The sequence below is a fragment of the Vanellus vanellus genome, assembly GCF_965231255.1.
Source record: "Vanellus vanellus genome assembly, chromosome: Z".
NCBI lineage: Eukaryota > Metazoa > Chordata > Aves > Charadriiformes > Charadriidae > Vanellus > Vanellus vanellus.
In genome coordinates, this window is record NC_138908.1 from 69,585,045 (window position 1) to 69,607,615 (window position 22,571).

Consider the following 22,571-nt stretch of genomic DNA (forward strand, 5'->3'; position numbering starts at 1 on the left):
TATGTCTTAGCAAGTACTTTCAGCAAGTATAGGTTATTTAAAACAGTAGCTGCAGTGTTGATATTATGTACTTTACTATGTGTGACTATGGTGTCAAGGTAACAGCTGAAATACAGTCTAAAGAAATGGAAGAAGAAAAAGAACGTCAGCAGCTAGAACTGAAAGAAGATCTGAAATCATCACAGACACTGTCAGGCAAAGCTACTGGGAAAGTTGCCAAAGATACCAAAAAGCTTTCTCCCAAATCAGCTACTAAAAAGAAAGGTATTTGAAATGCAGTCTTTGTTTTAGTAGTGCTTGAAATTACTGAGATGTAAATGTGTCAGTAATACAGAAAAGAGTAAGCCAAGACATTTAATTTGGATTCAGTTTCTCTTTTGAAATGTCAATGTGACATATCAATGTGAAAAGCTGGTAGTGATAAAAGAGTGCAGAGACTTTTGAAAAGCAGTTGTATTTATTTAATCATACGTGTTGTCATCATTACTATGTAGGAATAAGTATTTTAAATAGAACCTAGAAAGTAAATATTATTTTTTCTCCAAGTGCTGTTTTGGAATTGAATAGTTAGAACTAGTTTGTCAAATTAAATAAAATTCCATTAAATTCTGCCTACTTTCCAGTCCTAAGTCAAAAAATTTCAAATATTAAAATAAAAGTACTGGAATAGAATGGATAAATTATCCAATGCCCCAAGAGATTTTGGAATGAATTCATCAGCCATGTAGTAGCATGGATCTATCAAGGTCCATCATTTTTTTATATAATGGTAACATTATAGTAATTATAACATTACATTATAACAATAAAGAACATAAAATCTAATGGCATATGTAGTTCTTAAAAAAGAGCAGACTCTGATTGAGGTAGATCTTGGCATCCTGGGCTGCACCAAAAGAAGCGTGGCCGGCAGGTCGAGAGAGGTGATTCTGCCCCTCTACTCCACTCTTGCAAGACCCCACCTGGAATATTGCGTCCGGCTCTGGGGCCCCCAACAGAAGGACATGGAGCTGTTGGAGTGAGTCTAGAGGAGGGCCACAAAGATGATCAGAGGGCTGGAGCAGCTCTCCTGTGAAGACAGGCTGAGAGAGTTGGGGTTGTTCAGCCTGGAGAAGAGAAGGTTCTGGGGAGACCCTATAGCAGCCTTCCAGTACCTAAAGGGAGCCTACTAGAAAGATGGAGAGGGACTCTTTATCAGGGAGTGTAGTGATATGACGAGGAGTGATGGTTTTAAACTTAAAAAGGGTTGATTTAGACTAGATATTAGGAAGAAATTCTCTACTGTGAGGGTAGTGAGACACTGGAACCTGTTGCCCAGGGAAGTTGTGGATGCCCCATCCCTGGAAGTGTTTAAGGCTAGACTGGATGGGGCTTTGAGTAGCCTGATCTAGTGAGAGGTGTCCCTGCCCAGGGTGGTGGGTTTGGAACTAGATGATCTTTTATGTCCCTTCCATCCCAAACCATTCTATGATTCTATGATCTTGCTTGTAGGCCTGGGAAGAATCTGTCCAACCTACAAAATTTATTTGCAAAAGGGAAACAGACCTAAAATTCCATATCTCTTTAGCCTAGAAATTTAGGCAGTCTGCTGAAGGGAATCCTGGCATGCAATGCTGTTTATACCTTTTTTCATAAATACTTCCTTGAGCAGGTAGTAATTTAAGTAACTTCCACTTCTTTCTGCAAAATATCATAGCTCCAGCAGGAAGCAAGGCTAGTAGCCTAACCCTTGTATCTTTTGTAAGGATATTCTACATTGCAAGAGGGGGGTTCAAGCCCTATGGATGTAAGCATAGCCTGAAGTTCAGGTACCAAGAGAGAAATATGTAACTACAGAGTTATTATGTATGAAGCAGCTGACTTATTTTCTTTGACAGAGATTTTATTTGCACTCTACTCAGTGCTCTCTCTCTCTCGTAGTACAGTGAACAAGTATAGCCCTGCAAGTACTTAGCCACATGGATACCTAATTTGTGAGCCCCAGGGAGCCTTAGGTGTGTGCTTAGCACATCTCAATCCAGCCAAGAGAGTAGCAGATTTTCAGGTTTCTAGAAAAGCTTTGTAATAGAAAATCAGCAGCTATCACCTGTTGTATGCTAAGTGGCTAGGTTGGAGTTTGTGGATTGCTTCTTGGAACTAAATTTTTGTTCAGACCTGGTACTAGATGACTTACCTGAAATTGCAAAACTATAAAGGGACAGAACTGCAACTAGAACTCAACTGTGCATTCCTCATGGTAGAAGATGAAGTATCAATTGATAGATCTGTAACTGAACTATTAACTTTGATGTCATGCTGAATACAGTGTTACTGTAATGCTCCTCCAATAGAAGAGTTCCCTAGAATACAGCTATAGGCTAGTAACTGAGTGATATGATTTACCACATATAATTTTATCACTTCTAGATTTGACCATTTGCACTTATTTGTTTACCTCATACATCATGCAGATGTCATTATTTTTTTCTGTAACAGCTCCATCTACTCTTCTTCTAGGAATAAACAGAAATATTTTAATATTTTTGAGTAACAGTCAAAGTCTTGCGACTGCAGAAGTTCATGCAATCTTCAAAAACATGATAAAATACCTTTACAATGTCTGTTCATAGACATGTAAATCAGAACAAGCAGGAGAAGCAGCTAACAGAATGGGTTAGAAAGGCAAGAAATAACATCCTCTCTTTTTTTCTTCTGATATAGTATGATTTTTTTGAATAATATTATTGTTATTTTCACTGCTTTGATGGTAACCAAGGATGTTAACTACCATAGCATTTTTACTACAGTTTGCTAAACTTGAAGTTGCTCCAGAAGGAACAGCTATCATTCAAAAGAGTTTTATTTATGTGCTGGGTGTGATAAATTGGTAGATTTTAGGGTCAAAGAGGACATTTTCACCATCTAGGATCACAACAGAGGCATGTTCACATGATCACTTGATCACAACTCAGTCATGATTTTCTATTCAGAAATATATTTTAGGATGTTGTTTAACCAATTTTATACAGTTCTGTATGCTGGAGTAATTTTATGCAGTGTTAATCTTAGCATGTCTTGCAGACATAAATCACATTAGAAGAAATCTAAATATGTTGACATAAGACACCTGAGTAATCACATTTGTCTAGTCATAAATGGTCACATCAAGTAAGGTGGAAAGTGCTATTTTTCATTTTAAAAAGTGTGCTCTCTTGCGACTGCCTGTATGTGGATACACAAACTTACCAGCAAAGTCCAAAGACTGTGTGTGAGAGGTCTGTTTTCCTGCAGGACCACCTTGTACTGCAACTGTGGTTGAAGTTAGTCCACTTCCTATGACTGCAGAAGAATTAAAGAAACAAGAACTGGCAATTAAAATAAAGCAAGAATATTTCAGTGCCTTGAAACATGAGGGTATGTTACTTTTTGGTTACATATACTGGGGGGTGACTATTATTCCTAATTTTGGTAGTGTAATAGTCAAAACTAGCCAGAAACTCTGGGAAAAATGGGTGGATAAGTAAGAAAAAGGAGGAGAGAAAAAAGAATGTCTGGAGAAATCAGGAATTTTTCTAGGATGGTAGTCATCCATGATTTTGTGGGAAATATATTTAAAATAGAAATGTGTTTTTCATTCTTCTTTTTGTTCTCTTCTGTTTCATTTCATTTAATTTCTTTTTCCATGACTAAGCAAGTATTCATTGTGAGAGAATAAGTTTCACATTGGTGGTTAGCCACTCTTCAGTATTCAATTGAATTGAATTTGGTATTTGAAATGTTTTGGTCTGGGAAAGAATTTGTTGGCAATTACATATGTCATTCATGCTCTTCTCTCTGATTCTTCTTCCTCAAGCCACATGGGATTCAAGCAGAAAGACACAGATTTTGTTTATTCTTGCAAACTCCTTTCCAGACAGTCCCTTCCAAAAATTACATATTGTTCAGTTATTCTGTCTCTTTGTCTTACCCAATAACTTCCAAGCCAATTGGTCAACTGCAGCCAAACGCAGATGTCTGAAAAACAGAAGTCTGAAATTGAAAGTGGGTTGACATTTTTTTTGAAGGTGGGTTTAGACTAGAAGAAAAAGACATCTTTCTCGCTAAAGGGAAGATAGAACCTAGCTGTTAGAGATTCTGTTTGGCAACACTTGGCAAGTCCATCGTAATGTATGTTGCCTCCTTGGCAGGCTAACTTTTGCATAGTATTTATTACAGAAAGTAGAGGGCAAACAGCAGTTAATAAATAAGGTTTCTTTAGATCCACACCAGACCAAATGCTTATACACCTACCACTTTCAACATGGTTTAGTCCAAAAATAGTTTAGGAATAAATATTCTAGGATTTTGGGAGGAGAGGAATGGTTGTAACTTTGAAGATCTTAAAAATATGAGGATGAATTTTAGTGATTCATTGACACGTTTTGTTTTCTTGAGGTTGCTTCATTTTCACCTTATATTTAACAAAAAAGCCGAGATAAGAATCTAAGGTAGACTAAATATGTTGAGTTATATTTTGTAATTGCACAGGCACATAGCTGGTACATTTGAGGATTACAGTTTCACTTGCAGCTATGGTAACTGGATGCTTGTGCTTTTGATTATACAGATACATAGAGACTTGCAAAGTCAATAGTTGTGGACAGTTGCAAAGCTTTTAATGATTTCACATTCCTTTTCTCTGTTGCATCAATATGCCTTGACTTTTATTCTGCTATTGTTAAGAGAGCAGCTTTATCAATGGACTGTGCAGTACCTGCTTCTGAAAATGCAGGGAGACAAAATAGTCATACCCTTATCTTTGTAACATACTGATAGCAGCTGATCAAAGAAAATGCAGAGAAGTCACAAATGAGGCAGCCTTAAACTCTATTAAAGAAAGGTGACTAATTTTCAGTTGCTTAGAACCTTTACTCTTACGTCTTTGCCATCAAATAAAATAACCCTCTGTGAGACTCAAAGCCAGTCTATGGTTTAAAATTTTGAACGTCAACTCTTTTTTGCTCAAAGCAGAAAGTGCAGGACTGTATTCTACTGTGACTGAGAAATGTCATTAAAAGGACATGCCTTATATTGGTTGCCTAAATAAACTTTGAACCCCAGACCTAAGATTTTTGCAAACTTAGTAGCGTATAGAATAAGGATTATAATGTAAATAATTTTACAGTCTTTAACTTTGAAGTCACTATAACAATTACTATATAATATTAACTGATCAAAAGATTATGCAGTACAGAAGGTTAAATATGAAGAAAAATCAAGTTGAATATTGAATTTGCCTTCAGGATTGAAAATAATCTCTAGCTACTGGTCCTCTTCTCTTACTCCGCTTCTGTAAGGCTTTGAATGTCTTTAAATGCCTGTTCCATGTGTCTCTCAATACATTGCCTTAGCTGTCTTTTCATAGAGTTGGCATCCTTTTCACTTTGAACATTGCTGATTTGTTCCCATTTCTTGGTCTTTTAGCTCCTTTTTTTTTAAAGTATTAGCCTCTCAGTGAGAGACATTTTTTTTTCTCAGTTCTTCCCATTCTGAAAACTAAAAATGATTACATTCTGAATGTTTTTTTAAGTTTCATGTAAATACTCTATGCATAATTTTGGTAGAGGTGATTTATTTCCTTTGTGCTCACTAACCAAACTCTTCTCTAATGCAACCTGAGTTTTAAGGTATAAAATAGTCATATTTTATAGCAAGCTTGGAGCTAAACCAGTGAGGTTAATTTTAAAGAGCTGGAAGTTAGAAATAGAAAAAACAACCTTTATTCTGATGAACATACACAATGATTTAGATGTGGTTTCTTTAAAATTTATCCATAACAGGGTATTCACACTTGCATCATTAAGCTTCTAGGTCTGTCACTGTTAAATGTTAATTTAGTTCAGTGTCACTGTCTACTTAAACATCCCCTGCACATCTATATTAGTTTTATTAAGTTATTTGTTACCATGTGAATTCTGATGCTTCTAGAAGACACACTTTTGTAAAATACATAGTGCAATAGGGGTGATTCTGAAAAATAATTTGTTCAAAAATATGCGAAATTAAATAAATGTTTTACTGCCTAAAAACAGATTATCATGTTAAACTTTAGGTTCTTATGACTGATAATTTTCGTCAAATTTTATAAATATCAATTATTATGACATTTCTGTTTAAACAGAGGTAGCCACAAAATCTCGACTAGAACTTATAAAAGAAAAAGCTTTAGCATTTGTTGAAGAGTTAACAATGAAAGCAGAAGAGGCTTATAAAGATATGGAAAAGTGGCTTGGATCCAGGTTCTTGGCAGAAATGTCCAGGTAATGTATATCCAATTTTAAACAATAACGCTTTTTTTCATACTTGACTACACTAGTAAAGATAGTTGTTTACAGAAAAGCAAATAATTTGAAAAGAATATGTAGAAAATAATCATTTCATTTCATGAACTGGATTTTAATTTTATCTTAAATACCTGAATGGTAATAACTAATTTCTTGGATGATTACAAGGTTCTCTTGCCAGTGGTAGATGTAATTATCAGTTCTGCTGTTTTTCTAGACTACACATTTAACAGATTTACAAGCAGCAGCAGACAACCAGTTATTCCATTTAGTAGAGGCCTCTATATTATTTCAGTGGCTTCTTGCACTTTGGATTGAGGTGTTATTTTTCTTTCCTGTGCTTTACACATACCGGAAAATTCCATCTACTGTTGCTACCACCATGTATAACATTTCTCAAAATCATTTCAAGGTCCATTAAAAAAATTTTTCTTCTTCGCAATTTTTCTGACCTAGTAGATAAAATGTGCTTGGGACCACTCTATGACACTCAGGCCACCTGGCATAACGTCCATGTCATTACAGGATTTTACTCTCCAATGAAGGGTCACTTTGCCTTTTGGAAAATGTTTCTGGCCTGTTCTAATGTTTGAAGCATACCTGGGACAGTGCTAGTTGATCTGTGTGAGGACAAGCCCAAGACAAGAGACATGAATGTAGGATGTAGGAAGTGAAGGCTCTAACAGGCAGTAGCTCAAAGAGCTCTGCCTTCCAACTGATTTTATATGCTGTCTTGACAACAAACGCTACCAAAGACACAGTATTTACATAACATCACATCCTTTTGCTCTTTCACACCCCAGGCCAAACCTATGTCTAGTGGAACATTATAGACAGCTGACGTCTTTCCCTGTATAAATTGTACTCATTACGCTTGAAACGGGGGTTCATATGACACTTCACAATACTATTCTAGAAAGTGCTTTGTACATCTGGGATTTAGGGGCATAGCAGAAGACAAGGCATTGAAATAGGCTAAAGGATGATTATGGATGGAACACATATGCTCCACTCCTCTAAAGTTTATGGAACAAGGAAAGTCATATCCTTTCATGTTTTTCCATCAGGTCTCTTCTGTGGCTTAGATCTGCCTTTATATAAATTTCTTACCACAGTCAAAAGATTTCTTGCTTCCAGAGGAGGAGTACACTTCATAATGATTTTGCTGAATACAGAGTTCACACACGGGATTTGTAATTCTTTCTTCAGGAAAGCTCTCAAAGTGTAAACACATTAAAATTTGAACCTAAGTTATGAATATTGGGTATTAAAAGTACTCATTGTTTTCTGCATTGACACTTTCACAGTGTTGAAAAGCTGATTGAGGTTGCACGACATCATATTGAGAGTTCTAGCAAAATCCAGTATGAAATTACTTTGGAAGAAACAGATTTCTTCATCAGCAGTGATGTAAAAGTGATTCCTGACCCTGTTTCTTCACCACATGTTCCACACATAGAGACCTCTAGAAGTGGTACTCTAACTATTTCACAGCTTACTACACTTCATAAGCAGTTTCTACAGGTGGCACCTAAAGGTAAGAGAAATTTTTCCTTTTCACTCCTGAAGGACCATTAGTTACCTACTTAAAATTTAAAGTAACTGCTGGGAGCTACTAAATATTAGTTACCTGTATTGTTAAAGTTCATACTACAATTAAAGATCCTGCTACATATGAAAGTAAAGTCACAGTGCAGAATATTGAAAAAGGGGAACACCAGACCATTTGAAAGCTTTTAATGTCTTTGCTATGGGCTTTATTTCCTCAAGACCACATACTTAATATTCCTCTAACAGATGTGTCTGTAATATGTTTTCAAGAGTGGTACGTATCATGCTTACTTTGCTTAAAGATGCAAGCCTTTAACTTATTTACAAATTCATAGCTCAGTGAACACTAAAGCTATATTATTTTAAAACACATTTTTAAAGAAATCAGTATTTCCATGAAACTGTTATATGGGGGCAATTATAACTATTAACCATTATATTCTTCAAGTCAACATGTGCCAGCTGTTTTGGGCAATTTGCAAGTGTTAACTTCTGTATGTACTTGTTTTCCTTTGTACACGCATTTACTGTGTGCTTACCCTCTAATTATGGGAACCTGATGCTTTGGATGCTTGAAAAGACTTTCTTGCAAAACTTTCTACTGCTGTATAAATGTTAAAAAATAATTTAAGTAAGGTAGGTTTAAACTGAGATGGAAAGTAGGTAAACACATATATGCATATTTGCGTATTTTATTACTACCAGTGTTCCATATTATAATTATAATTTTAGTATGATTGCCACTAAGATCGTGAAATACAATGTGTAAACATATACTTACACTTTTGGATCCAACTCTTCCGATGTGGTAAGACCACAAAGGCACGACGAAGTTGAATTTAATTCTTTATTCAGAAATGCTTTTCATGTATATTTATGAAGAAATTCCAATCACCGTTTGAGTATGAACCCATTTTAGGCAGAAAGATGTTTACAGTTTTCCTTTAAAGATGCATATCATCTTATCTATAGTGTACAAACATTGATGTGTGTAAGCATTCCAAACTCTTCTATAGAGATTAATTTAGCAGATACTATTGCATATACAGTACCATGTGAAACTAAAAATCTGTACATTTGTAATCATTAGATAGTGCCATAGAGGTGAAACACAGGTACCAGTTTGACTGGTCATTCCACTTAAAAGATCTTTTGTTTCTAAATCTTTTATTCATTAAGATATTTAAAACAAAAACAATTTTTCTAACTCAAACTAATATTCTTGGCATGTTTAAGACAGAACAACTATTTTCCTTGTACATTAGTAACAATTAGCAATAATACAAATGAAATCTTTATCTTTCTACAGTATTATTCCTTTGATTATATTATATTCACTAAAATGACCCAAGATGACTCGCACGGCCATCCAAAAGGGTAAACACCTTGACTTTATAGTCACCAGACAGTTAAAGAATGCTCTTGCATGTTCTCCGGGACAATGGTAAGGGATTATTGTTTAAAATAAGGTCCCAAAGTACATGCAACAGCATTCTTCTAATGTCTAGTGACTATTAAGTTAAGACATTTACATTTTTGAATAGCTGAATTAGGATGGGATGCACAAGCTGTGCAAGTTATCTTTAAAATACTTCCTCCCATTCTCTTACACATTTAAGACCACATAAAACACATCCCAGATTTCCTAAGGCAACTACTCCCCTTCATTATAGAGACACCACAGGAAGAGTTAAATTCTTCCTCTCCTAAAACATGAAGAAAATTTTTCACATCCTTTGTCTCCCCTTGTTCAATAGAATGCTCAACAGAAAATACATGCCTCTGTAGTAGTTAGTCTCTTACCAAACAAAAGAGGGAAAAACACTAAAGCACGCTGGCAGTGAAACTTGGACAGCAGCTCTAAAGGAGATGTAAAAAAGTAACAAACTAATCCCTGCCTTGGAGAACCTCCAAACAGATCTAGATTTGCTACCAAACTTCTTCTTCTAATTCTTACTCACCTGGGCAGTCCTCTGAGCATTCATATTTAAAATCCACGCGAACAAGCACACAAGGCATACACTGTAGGGAAAGTCTAAATAGAATAAATCTGCCAATCTTCTATACTATGTAAATAGCAAAATTCCTAAAGTTGTTTTGAAAATGGAATATTAGGCTTATTTTCTGTAGCATTAAGGAGATTACATGAAGAAGAATTTTACCTAGAAATCCAAACAAAAGAAGAGTAACAAAGGAGAAATTATTATGTTGGAAGAAATAAACATGTAAGTAGTTTTCTCACATGTTATTTGGTAAATGTCAAAAGAATGTCTTTTCAAGATATGTTTAACAAATTGCCAAAACGAAAGCAAACAGTGGGAGTGCCAATATCTTAAAAATTGTTTGGTATTTGCAAAAGAAATCTTATAAAAATTGTAAACAGTTTCATGTTCCCTAGGAATTTAAAGTATTTAAAGAACCACCGATTCATCACAGACAACTTTGATATATCCTGCACACTTGGTTCTCCATGGAAGCACATTACTCACCATTCTAAGCACCGATGGACAAAAATACAGCCTATGCCGGACCTTCCTACCTACTGACACAGTCTTTCATTTGATAAGGAAATACTTAAATTATTATTTTTTTATTGTTCCAAGTGTCATTGCCCAAAGTCAAGGTGGCTCTGCAGTATTTGTTAATTTCACTAACTCCTTTGATCAATTTGTTAACAGTGCTTTAGTATATTGCTTCAGGAACATGCTGCTTTTTTATACGAAGAACTGTGGCAGGTCTTAGATGGAGCTACTAACATTCACTTTTTTTCTTTTCACTTCTAGAGTCTCTTTGGATGTACTCTGTTCTTATCAACAAAACTAAACTAACCATCTATTAGATCTCATCCCCTTTGATTCCCTTTTGCTCTATATTCTTCCTATGACCACATCTATTGTTAATTGATTAGCACACATCTAGAATGTCTCAATTTTCTTCTAAAGGTGCTTCAGAGAATGCAATTTTGGTAATGTTTTGCATTACCGAACAGATCAAAATAGATTCTATCCCAGACTTTTTTTCTCTGTTTTATGACTGAATTACACAAGGGAATTTTAAATTTTGTTTTTTTTTCACAGTCATGATCCTCATGAACAGTTCCAGTTTGAATTATAGAACTAATTATTCATCAGAAATAAACTTCAGTCAGCTTTAAAAAACTTTTATATCCAATATACAAAAAATAATTAAAATGCTTATTAAAACTATAAAATAGTCTGCTAAGATATGAACAAGCAAAACATAGAGGATAGCCTATGAACTGCATTGCTATTTCTTTTCAAATTGTAGACAGTTGAGTTTTACTGTGTTCCTAGATTTAGAACAGATAGGCATATTAAAGTGTGCATCTAGTTCAGCTGAAACTTTACCTTTTTAATAGAATATTTTGTTGAGTGGAACAGTCAGAATTACATGCTGACCCTGAATAATGTCTATAGATTATGCTTTCTCTTTCTGAGCACTTTTGTAAAAACAATTCAAGAGCTTACAATAGTAATCTTGACTTTGATGGGAATAGAGAGTGAAGTCCATATGCAAGCATAGAAATAACTTTGTCATCTCTAATTTATATTTTCTACAATGTGCTATTTTCAAAACTTGAAAATAAGAAAAGTTAAGTTTGTAGACAGAGGAAGCATCTTTTACTATACAAATGATATAGATAGAAAAAGCCTAAACTTTTGGGATATAAAGCCCTTAATCGGAGAACCAGAATAGATACAATACCTCTCCCTAAAAATAATGGAAAATTTGGTAATTCTATCAACTTTGTTTCACTTACACCTCCTGTTATGTCTGTTACTAAATCATGTATCTTATTTAATTTCAGAAATCTGTGACTGTTTGCCTACAGTATTTAAAATCTGTATATCCGGTTACTTTTATGAAACATATTTAACATGTTTGTTTATGTTTCTGTGCATTTAAATATATATATATCCACTTATTAAGACTTCAATCAGCATGACAGAGGAACTCTCCCCTAATTGCATCTTTGGCACAACAGGCATACATTACTCTGTCTGATTCTAAATTCAAAATCCCAATTCTTCACTAATTAGTGAAGTTTGGACATATAACATAGCAGAATTAGTAATAATTAGTGAGTAAATGAAGTAAATATTTGAAGTGAAAATCACCTGCAGGGGGTGATGAGTATGTCAATATCTTGGAGGGAATAAATCATATTTTTGAACCTCCTATCTTTTTCATCCAAGGACAGAAGTATCCCATAATACTACCTTTTAGACTACTAAAGTTAGATGAATATAATTCAACCTCACGGTTTATTTCATTCATTCATGCCTTATAGCATCACTACAGACGCTAGTGCATAACTTGCATAGATCATCATCTGAACTTCTAATTAGAAACTGCTACGGAAACATTTTTCCCAGTGAAAATGAAAATGAATTGGAAGCTGTTTAAATGATGAAAAGGGAATAAACTGTTAACATATTCTCACCTCTAGTATAGGTTTACAATCACTTCATATTTTGTTGCCTGTATAAATTTATAACTGAATCTTTACTACAGTTCCTCAGTTTAGGGAAATATTTCCATACAGTGCCTCTATGAAAATATTCTGCTGACTGGTGTATTATTAAGAAATAGGCTCTTTTGTATATCTGTGCCTTATAACTGAGGCATGGTGATTGCTCTTTATTTCCTATGTCCTTTTAAAACGTCACAGTCCTGGTTCACAAGGTACACATCTAGCGTACACTTATGCTGCTGTCATTAATGCTCCTTTTTGAGTGTTTATTTTCCTGTTTTCAGTTTCACTTGAGGCCATAATCTTAATTTCTTCACTAATTAATTTTTTGCATTTGTCTATTATGTTTCTGCACTGCTTATGGAAACATACATAAATGCTTGCCAATGTCACCTTGTGTATCAATGAATAATACTCACTTTTTAAATATTTTAATGAGAAGTAGTTCTACCTTGTGTAGCTTCTCCTACATTAGTTTTTCTTTTGATTTTATTGATGATAAACTTTTATATAAAAAGTAGTTGCTTCATAAGTAGTACAGGCTGACTTTCTTTTGTATCCTGTGTTCTTTCTGTAGTACTACTGCAACAAAACCCACCTTTTCCCATGTTCCCAGTTTCTTCCCACTCGTCCATCTCCTGTTCCTTTACGTGTCTGTTAGCTTAGTTTAAAAAAAAACCTAACCAACTGTTGTCTGTCTTTCGTGTCATCTTACCTATGTGTTTTGCTTGCACAGCTATGGCCAGGATGCACTGGATGCTTTGTGTGGTCTGGAACTGAGTTTAGGCTGACTTGTGTCTCTTGGCCACAGAGTGGTTAAAAGCTGGTCATCTCCCTGCTTTTCCCTCAGTGGGAGTGTTACGAGGGTCTTTCTCCTGTATCTTGGAGCAGATGTGAAAGAATTTATAGGACCTTCATAACTCCACTCTACTGACAAACTTGGTTCAAATTGGTGATTCTGAAATTATCAGTGAGGGAGAAATGGCAGACAGATAAATTGATGTGGAGATATATAGGCAACACAACCGCATAACCTTCATTTCCTTAGGTAAGCATGGTAAGAACATACTAGAGGGAAGATTTGTAGTGAGTATAATCATAGTTTAGATGGATTATAGAGCAGATCTGATGATTTGTGCCTCAGCTATATATTTACTTTTCTTACACACTGTAGGATATGCTGTCTTTCTAAAGACACATACAACTGATCACTTATAAACGCATTATATCCCAAACATATTTTTCTAAGAGTTTAATCCCTTGTGTTTTGAAATAAAAAAATTCAAAACTTGAAAAATGTTGGTAACTTTGAAGGTCTACCTTAGAGGGAATCTTATCCCTGACAGTGGTTCACAGAATCTACTCTGATCCCCATTTTGCTAATCAATAGCAAATTTCTACAGGTGCCCATACAAGAAGCAGTAAGCACTATAGCGATGTTACAACCATTTTGTCCCTTCCACCCTCTGACTTCTGCAGTTGCAGATGCATTAATGCTGCCCCCCCTCTCTTTTTCACCGTTTCTTGTGGTTTTGTGGCTGCCTAATGTTAGGGAACATTTTAATCTTTACTGAATGTTACAAATGCTTCTCCTCCTCTCTTTTTGGTCCTGGGTATGGTACTTGGGCACATGTCAGAAAAATCTTCTATCATCTCAGGTTTTTTGCTGTCCATATGGACCACAGCAGCTACCTCAGATTTAAAGTTCTTTAAAGGAGTCAGTCATAATGGAAATCTATTTAAACTGTGTGTTCCTAACAGTTTTTAATATGATGGCCTTTCAAGATGCTCAGAATAGAATGGAGCAGACAAACTTGTCATTTTTATGACAATGGGAACAAACAGTTCTTACGAATTGCATAATGCATATATGAAAATTTGGCCTTTCTTGTACAATAGAAAAGAATGGGATACAAGGACTTTTTTTCTTAAGACCTTTTAAAGCACCAGAAATGACATTTCTTTCTATGATTAGCTTAATGGAATTGTTAATTTTGCCTCTTGACGTACACATCACAATAAGAAAGATGAGGCCTCCAATTGTTCTTAGGTCATTTCCTCAATGCTTTACTTCTGCTGTTTCCCAATGAATAGATTTCTAGTTTTATTGCCTCAGTTCTGCATGGAATTTGTCTTCATTATTTGACTGCTTTCTGTTCAAAGTCATGACCTTATGGCAACAGTGTACTGAAAGAATCATTAAATTACTTGCCAAAAGTAGGAGATTCATGATCTCCAGGGATTGAATTTTCAAAAACATCAGCTTTTGGCATTTGCTCCTACGAAATAAAAGAATTACCATCTTGAGAACAATTTGTGAAAACAGTATTGAGAACAATCTCAATGATTTTAAAATGTTTCCATTTTGAGAATAAAATGTGAAGCTTATACAGTTCCTCTTTCTCAAAGCAGTAATAAAATAATTCTGCAGATAAGTATATTTTAAGAAGATCAGGTCATCTATATATGCCATAGAACATCTTATGCATTCTGTGACAGGTATTTGACTATGAATTTACGGACTTGCTCCAAGCTAACTTTTGTTTTAAAGTCAGTTCTAATGGGCAGCATAAGAGGTTTGTGACTTCAGTAGTATCTTCATTTTGCCTGAAATACCATTCTGAATTCCACTCCCTGTTTTTCTTTGATTCAAAAATGGTATTGATGATGCTGCACCTTACTGGTTGCATATTCTGATGATCTTCTGGTAGTTGAAAGGAAATTGGAGTAAAAACTGACCATTTCTTACAAGGGTCCTGCAAGGCCTCCAGGTGTTTTAAGAATAGATCTGTTTTCCTTGTTCTCTTTTATGGCTATTTCAAGTCACAGTCTAGTCTTAAACTAGCAGAATAAATGTGGATGAAAAAAGAAAAAACACAATTGATAATTTATGAAATAAAAACTATTTTATATTTAGTTGTTTCTTTTTAAATTATAGCCATAAGAGCACTGAAGCAATTTAAAAGCAAGAGTAATTCTTCTAGCAAGAGAGAAGCTGGTGACAGAGGTAAAGAGAAGAAAGATTTGGAATATCAGAGAACAAAGAGGAATCGCCAGTTTCCAAAAATATGGCTAACAAAATACTCCTGGTTAAAATATGATGATGAAAGGGGAATAATGTTTTGTGCACCATGCCGTAAGCATAATGTGGATTTGGGGGAAAACATTCATAATTTTTGTTCCGGCACTGATGACTTCAAACTTGAATTTATAAGTACACACCAGAGTAGTGAAGCTCATGCCTGGGCTACCTGCATGGAGGCTGCCAGTACTGCTTCACCAGATACAGCTTCTGCTGAGCAGATGTTGAAGAGCATGAACTCTATAACATTAGGTAGAGTAGAAAATATTTTTAGAACATGCCATGCTATTGCTAAATCTGGTCGTCCCTTTACAGACCTTAACTGGATGTGCAAACTAGATGATATGAAAGGAGTGGATATTGGTTCTGTGTTTAGAAATGACAAGTCAGCAAGAATGTTTATACATTTTATTGCTGAAGTAGAAAGAAGAGCTTTGAAAGAGAAACTGGAGAAATGTAAATTCTTCTCTGTTATTAGTGATGGATTCACAGACAGTATACTCAAAGCAGCTGCCGTTGTCTACGTACGCTTTGCAAATGAAGGGAGAGTCCATTGCCAGATTGTTGGCGTTCAACCTGTTCACAAAACTGATGCTTCAACTATAAAAAATGCAATTGAGGAAACATTACAAATAAATCTTCATCTTAGTCTGGCAAGCCAGAACTGGTCAAGAAAATTAGTTGGATTTGGAAGTGATGGGACAGATGTCATGGTAGGACAAAACAGTGGGGTAGCTAAACTTCTGAGGGAAATTCAGCCTTGTGTACAATCTGTGCACTGTTTTGCTCACCGCCTAAAGCTGGCTTACAAAGGAGCACTGAAAAATATTCAGCTATACAACATCTTAAGCGATGTCTTGAGAAATATGTATTATTTTTATCATAACTCACCTCTAAATAAGAATAATCTCAAAGCCACATATGAAGCCATTAAGTTACGCCCGGCTATTCCTTCTCGCATTGGAGGCTCCCAGTGGCTTTCTCGTCTACAAACAGCTCTACAAATTCTCCTTAAAGGTTATCCTGCAATTGTTCTACATCTGAGTAAGGTAAATGATCTAAAATTTGGATGTAACTTCAGGAAAAATTAAGTGCTGTGGCTAATTTTGGTCCAAATATCCAACACTTTCTTTTTCTATATTGATTCCCAGATTGAAAGAGATTCAAGACCCTCAAACTGGCAGAAAGTCAAGGGCCTTTTACACCTCCTTCTGAGAATGGAGATAGTCAAGTTTTCTCACTTCTTGTTGGATGTCATCAATGTCCTCAACATCCTGTCACGTGTTACTCTGGATCACAACTCCTCCATTGCAGACATATTTGCAACTGTGCAGTCCACGCTGGAAACACTCCACATGTATCAAACAAGGTCTGGCATTTCTACCAATCCAACCATGAAGAATATAATAAAAGAATATTATATATTTTTTGTATTCTGTATCTTTCAGAGCGGGTCCAAAGGAACGCCTGATGGAGACCATTCAACACTTTCATGGTTACCAGCTTGTTGGAAATGGAAATATTTCAGCCATACGGACCAAAGTACTAAGTAATTTGGCGAAGAGGCTACATGATTGTTTCTGTGATGCAAGTCAAGATGTTCTGAGAGCAACTACTATTGGAAGTTTTAAACTATGGCCTGACAAAATGAAACAAGGTATAGAACTGTGACAGTAGCTATTTGAAATGCACATTGAATTTTTTAAAAAGCATAAAGATATTTTTGTTTTGTCTGTGTTATAGAATTTGGTGAAAAGGAAGTGACTGTCTTGACTAAGCATTATGAAGTCATACTAGAAGCTGCTAGTGTGAAAATAAGTGAAGTAGAAACTGAATGGAGTATGTTGAAATTAGAGCTGTATAACAGGTAATAAGAAAACTGCCTTTGTTTCTGTTTATTGATTTACTCAAAAGGATTATGGAAATATATTTAGTGATAGTTATAATTATACTTCTTATCATGCTTTTTAGATTTCAGAACGTCCAGACCTTGACATGGGATTCAGTGAACTCAGATTATTCAGAGAAGTATCCCAACATCCTGACATTGGTAGATTTGATCCTAACTTTGCCGGCAAGCTCAGATGAAACAGAGCGAGGCTTCAGTCAAATGAAACATACCATGATGCATATGCACCCTAAACTAAGGTCTGAAAGTGTGACAGATCTTCTGATAATTCAGATGAACTCTCCAGATATCAAAAAATTTGACCCCCAGAAAGCTATTCATTTGTGGAATGCTACTTGGCAGAGAAATAGAAGACTACAGGGAGGTGATATGATGACAAATGAAAGACCAGATTACTCCTCTGAGTTTGATTTGGAGAGCCTCTGTGGAAGTGACTAGATGAAAATTGTTATTTTTTATTTCACAATCTTCTTGTAACTTACATGGACACTTTAACAGAATACTTTGCAGAGTTAATGAGTGTAAAATTTGTATTTTTTTCATAATTTATTGTAAAGTTAAAATATGGCTTTTCTTTATGTTCACTGCTGAATCACCAGTAGATGTTTACATTTGCCCTTCTGTACCTGACTCCTATAAATCTGAAGGCAATGAATAAAAATAATGGAATACATTGTTACCTTGGCAACATGTGGACAGAGGGATGACTCATAACTTCTGTCTGATAGTTTATTGCATTTAGCTGAGTCACAATACATCATAACCACTGTTATATGATGACATTATAACTGATGACATTATAACTGTCATATTACTGTCAGTCTTTAATAGTTCAAGAAACTTCATTGATTCTGAAAACCCTGATTTTCTTGTGATAAATGTGCAGAAAATTAGTGCACTATTCTGGTCAAATGGATTGCTTGACCTCTGTAGTCTATAAATTTTGGGTCATACCTTCTCTCCACATCTGTATGCGTTGCTACTTTTCATTCTCTTGTGGATAATGTTTAACATGACCTTTCACAGATTTTCATCGGACTTGTCCTTCAGGAGACTTTCCTACAGAGGCGGAACAGATCCATTTTCCATCGCTGATTATTAATTGCACAAATCAGTCTTCCCATGGCAAATATTCTTACAGCCAGGATGACTAATATGCTTCATAGCTTGAAGCACTTTTTTTCCCTGTAAAGATTTTGTGAGGGTTGCAATAAGAATGCTGTATCTTGATTTTTAATCTAGGAGCTGAGAATGAGAATTGTTCATAGAAGTATCTAATTTCATAATTCTACATGTTCTAAACACAACTTTCTACTTGATAATTTCCAACCAAGGTAAAGATTACCAGCAGGATATATTTCTACCATCAGGAAAAAAGCAATGATTTATACCAAAAAATAGCTAAAGTGAAGATTATTAATGGCCTTTCTTAGTTTTTCCAACAGTGATGAAGATGAAGTAGAAATAATTTGTGAGAAATGAATGTGAAGTCATTCACCTTTAAATCAACCCTTTTCTAAATCAAGATCAACTCTCTATTTTCAGCATATAACGTGCAATTGCAGAAGATATACTACTTATATACATATACACATATATATAGTCTTTTTTTTGTGTCTTGCGTATATATTCACACTACTTCTAGGTATAAATAGTGTGTCAGAAATAGAGTAGGTTTTGAATACATGCCTCGTTAAAGGATTTTAGTCCACTCAAGTAGAGTTAATCTGTAGGGATCAGAAAAAGAGAGGAGTACTGTGCATTATATGGTTGATTATAAAAAATCCATCATTGAAATATCTTAATTTGTGATTTGTCAGATAACAAAAGTGTTTAGTTATAGTTAACCTAAGAAGCAACAGGATATATATTATACAGGGTACCTTATTAGATATGTGGCATTGCTAATTCTAAGCATTTTCTCTTAAGTCACATAATACCAAGTTTTTCCCCTCAAAGTTTTCAAATGGGAAGACTTTAACTATGATGAGATTAGAAAAAGTTGGAAAATGTGTCCCCAGAATGTCCAACAGCCGAAGACAAAAAGTGAAGTAATGAACAAAAGTATATGTAGAATCTATAACACTGGAGTCACTTCTATGAGGCACAGGGGCAGCATCAGGTTTTTAGTATTAGTGTCCCGGTTTGAGGTAAAACAGGACTTATTTTCTGTTTTATAATTTTACTTTGCAACTGAGTCTCTAACTTAGATTGGAGACAATTAATACATTGCCCTTGGAAAAATACTGGTAAAATCTTAGTATCGTAACAAGTAGTTGAAAAGGTATATCAAGAAGTCATCCATGTCTAAAAATGGGATCAATTTTAGTCAGATAATCTGTATCCAGTATTTGCCCCTCATTCTTTTCTTTATAAGCTTTTGAAATAGTCCACTGTAGAATGTGTGGTTTATTTTCCTTAGTGCTTTGGTGTCCTTCTGATTACAGGCTTTTTTACTACTATCTGAAATATTTTTGCTGCAAATAATTTTTATTTCCTATCATTCTTCCTAACTGCAACTATGGAGAGGGTGTAATCCCTATCCTCTTTGTAACATTTGGTTTTAACTGGAAAACTACTGCTATGTTCTCTCATAATCTTCCTTTTATAGATTAAACTAGCAGAATTCCTTCTGACTTGCCTCTCAGGACATGTTTTTTAAGCCTGTGATGACTCTTGCTGCTTTCTTTTGGTCACCCTTTAGTTTTCATACATCCTTCTAGATCTGCAAATACAAAATTGCATGGCAGCAGCAGCCTTAACAGCTGAAAATAATGCAAAGATTATTTCCAGTGTCTTCCCATGTACTTTCTGGCGATATTTTAATCTGCCCTAGAGCCCGTTCTAGAGAAATTTTACTTTGGCAGTAAAGATTCCCATTGTGACATTTATGCAGTTCATTATTTCAGCCCAGTGTGGCACTTGACATTTATTCCTATTGGATAGTGTCCTTTTTATCCTAGACTGCATCTCCAATTTGTAAAGTTCACTTTGAATTCTAATCCCATTCTCCAATGGGCTTGAAGTCCTTATCTGATTGGTTTTATCTGCAATGTAATAAGTGTATTAATTTGTGCAGTCTGTTTCCTCAAAGTACTTTGATCTGTTTCCAGTGAAATTTACTTAATGATCTTGACCATCTCTCCAGTTTTCCAAAATCTTTTTGAAACAACCCTATGCAGTGCTACAGGCGTGGGGAAGAGTGGCTGGAACGCTGTATGGTGGAAAAGGACCTGAGGGTGTTGGTCGACTAGCTGGCTGAATGTGAGCCAGCAGTGTGCCCAGGTGGCCAAGAAGGCCTATATCAGGAGTAGCATGGTGAGCAGGACGAGGGAAGTGATTGTCCTGCTGTACTTGGCCCTGGTGAGGCCGCACTTTCAGTAATCAGTTCGGTTTTGAGCCCCTCCCTACAAGAAAAACATTGAGGTGATGGAGCGTGTCCAGAGGAGGGCAACAAAGTTGGTGAGGGATCTGGAGCACAGGTCCTGTGAGGAGGGGCTGAGGGAACTGGGGTTGTTTATCCTGGAGAAAAGGAGGCTGAGGGGAGACCTTATAGCTTTCTACAACTACCTGAAAGGAGGTTGTAGCAAGGTGGGGGCCGGTCCCTTCTCCCAAGTAACAAGTGATAGGACAAGAAGAAATGGCCTCAAGTTGTGCCAGGGGATGTTTAGATTGGATATTAGAAAAACTTCACTTAAAGTGTTCTCAAGCATTGGCTGCCCAGGGAAGTGGTTAAATCACCATCCCTGGAGGTATTTAAAAGATGATGTGGTAGACGTGGTGCGTAGGGACATGGTCTAGTGGTGATTTTGGCAGTGTTAGGTTAATGGTTGGACTCAATGATCTTAAAGGTCCCTTCCAACCTAGACAATTCTATGATTCTATGAATTCTGATTCTTTTTCCAAAATGCTTGCTATCCCTTCTAATTGTAAGTGTTTCTACAAATTTAAAAAGTTCACTTTCTATTCAGTCTCCTACATCATTCAACAAAAACCTGTTGGGTGCAGTTTCTTTTTTTTTCGGACTTAACAAAAAGATTTTGTAAGAGCATACCTATTTTGAAACCAGTCTTGTTAGGTGGGCAAAGCTGATTTTCAGCTCGAGGAAAAGTGATGCTGGTCCTAATGCCTCCTGGAACCCCTTCAAATGCCCCCCACACTTTGGCCCTCTCTGATTTCCTGCGGACTTGCTGGCACCTTTGCTGTGGCAGCAGGAGCTGGACGTTTGCCTTTTTTGCTCCGGAGGCCGCCGAGAGTGAAAACAGGTGCTTTTGAGGCTAGAGTCCGCAGGAAAGCAGAGAGGGCCCAAGTGTGTGGGGCATTTGAAGGGGTTCCAGGAGGCAGTGAGGACCAGCATCACTTTTCCCCGCTGGCACCTTTGCTGTGGGTGTTTTCCTGTTCTTTCCCAGTGGACGTTATTTCCTTTTACCACTTGCAGAGTACCATTTGTAGACACCAGTATTCTTTTCTCAGCACCATCTGTGTACCTGCCCACACAAAGCATTGGCAACCCATGAATTAAACTGATGAATCACCTTTTTTCTTGTAATACAATCAGATATTCAAAACTAGTTCCATGCTCTATAATATAAAACAAATACATTAAATGTAGAAAAAATATCTAAATATACATTGAAGAAAATTTGTTGGTATTTTTAATATATACATATGAGGGATTTCCTCTCTCTGGCTCTCTCTCTGACTTTCTCATTCCTCCTAGGTATGTCATGAGAAGGAATTAGGTCACACTTCATTTGAAATTTTTGAACTATTATAACTTTTTGAAGATGTTTTGGAATTGTCCCACATCAAATGTTTCAGGAGCATCAGCAATTCTGTAATTAATAGATAGAAAGTAGCTTAGCTCTGAATGAAAGAGAAGGTTGTTTCTTCACATTTACCACAAAGGAAGAAAATTGTGGAAACACCACAGATCACCAGACAGTGCTAAAATATCTCTCAATAATTCATGTTTGCCATAGACTTACATCAACTAATGTCAAATTTACCTGAAAACTATGTTCTAGCATGTTCTACAATCCAAAGTTTTATAAATTGTAATAATGTTTTAGACTCCAATCCTTTAATCCCATTTCAGATATTATCTCTTGATTCAAGTTCTGTAATTTCCTTGCCCCTCGAATATTTTTTAGGCATGTTTCTGAAGTCATGTAGTGTCACAATCAGTGATACGAGGATATTAGTATTCTTTAAGAATATTGTGCAGGACAA

At 35.7% G+C, this 22,571-nt stretch overlaps 1 protein-coding gene across 1 annotated transcript in view; it reads left to right on the plus strand.

The window, feature by feature from the left end:
* The window catches only part of SPEF2 (sperm flagellar 2), a gene marked incomplete at both ends in the record, with an annotated part of 96,025 nt that overhangs the window by 54,082 nt on the left and 19,372 nt on the right, over nt 1-22,571 (plus strand). Inside the window, 10 exons of the mRNA XM_082498005.1 lie at nt 99-264; nt 3,271-3,393; nt 6,140-6,278; nt 7,610-7,839; nt 15,287-16,479; nt 16,582-16,799; nt 16,879-17,087; nt 17,174-17,297; nt 17,402-17,769; nt 19,299-19,390. Of these exons, the coding sequence (XP_082354131.1) occupies nt 99-264; nt 3,271-3,393; nt 6,140-6,278; nt 7,610-7,839; nt 15,287-16,479; nt 16,582-16,799; nt 16,879-17,087; nt 17,174-17,297; nt 17,402-17,769; nt 19,299-19,390 (2,862 nt within the window). The remainder of the gene's footprint in view (nt 1-98; nt 265-3,270; nt 3,394-6,139; nt 6,279-7,609; nt 7,840-15,286; nt 16,480-16,581; nt 16,800-16,878; nt 17,088-17,173; nt 17,298-17,401; nt 17,770-19,298; nt 19,391-22,571) is intronic.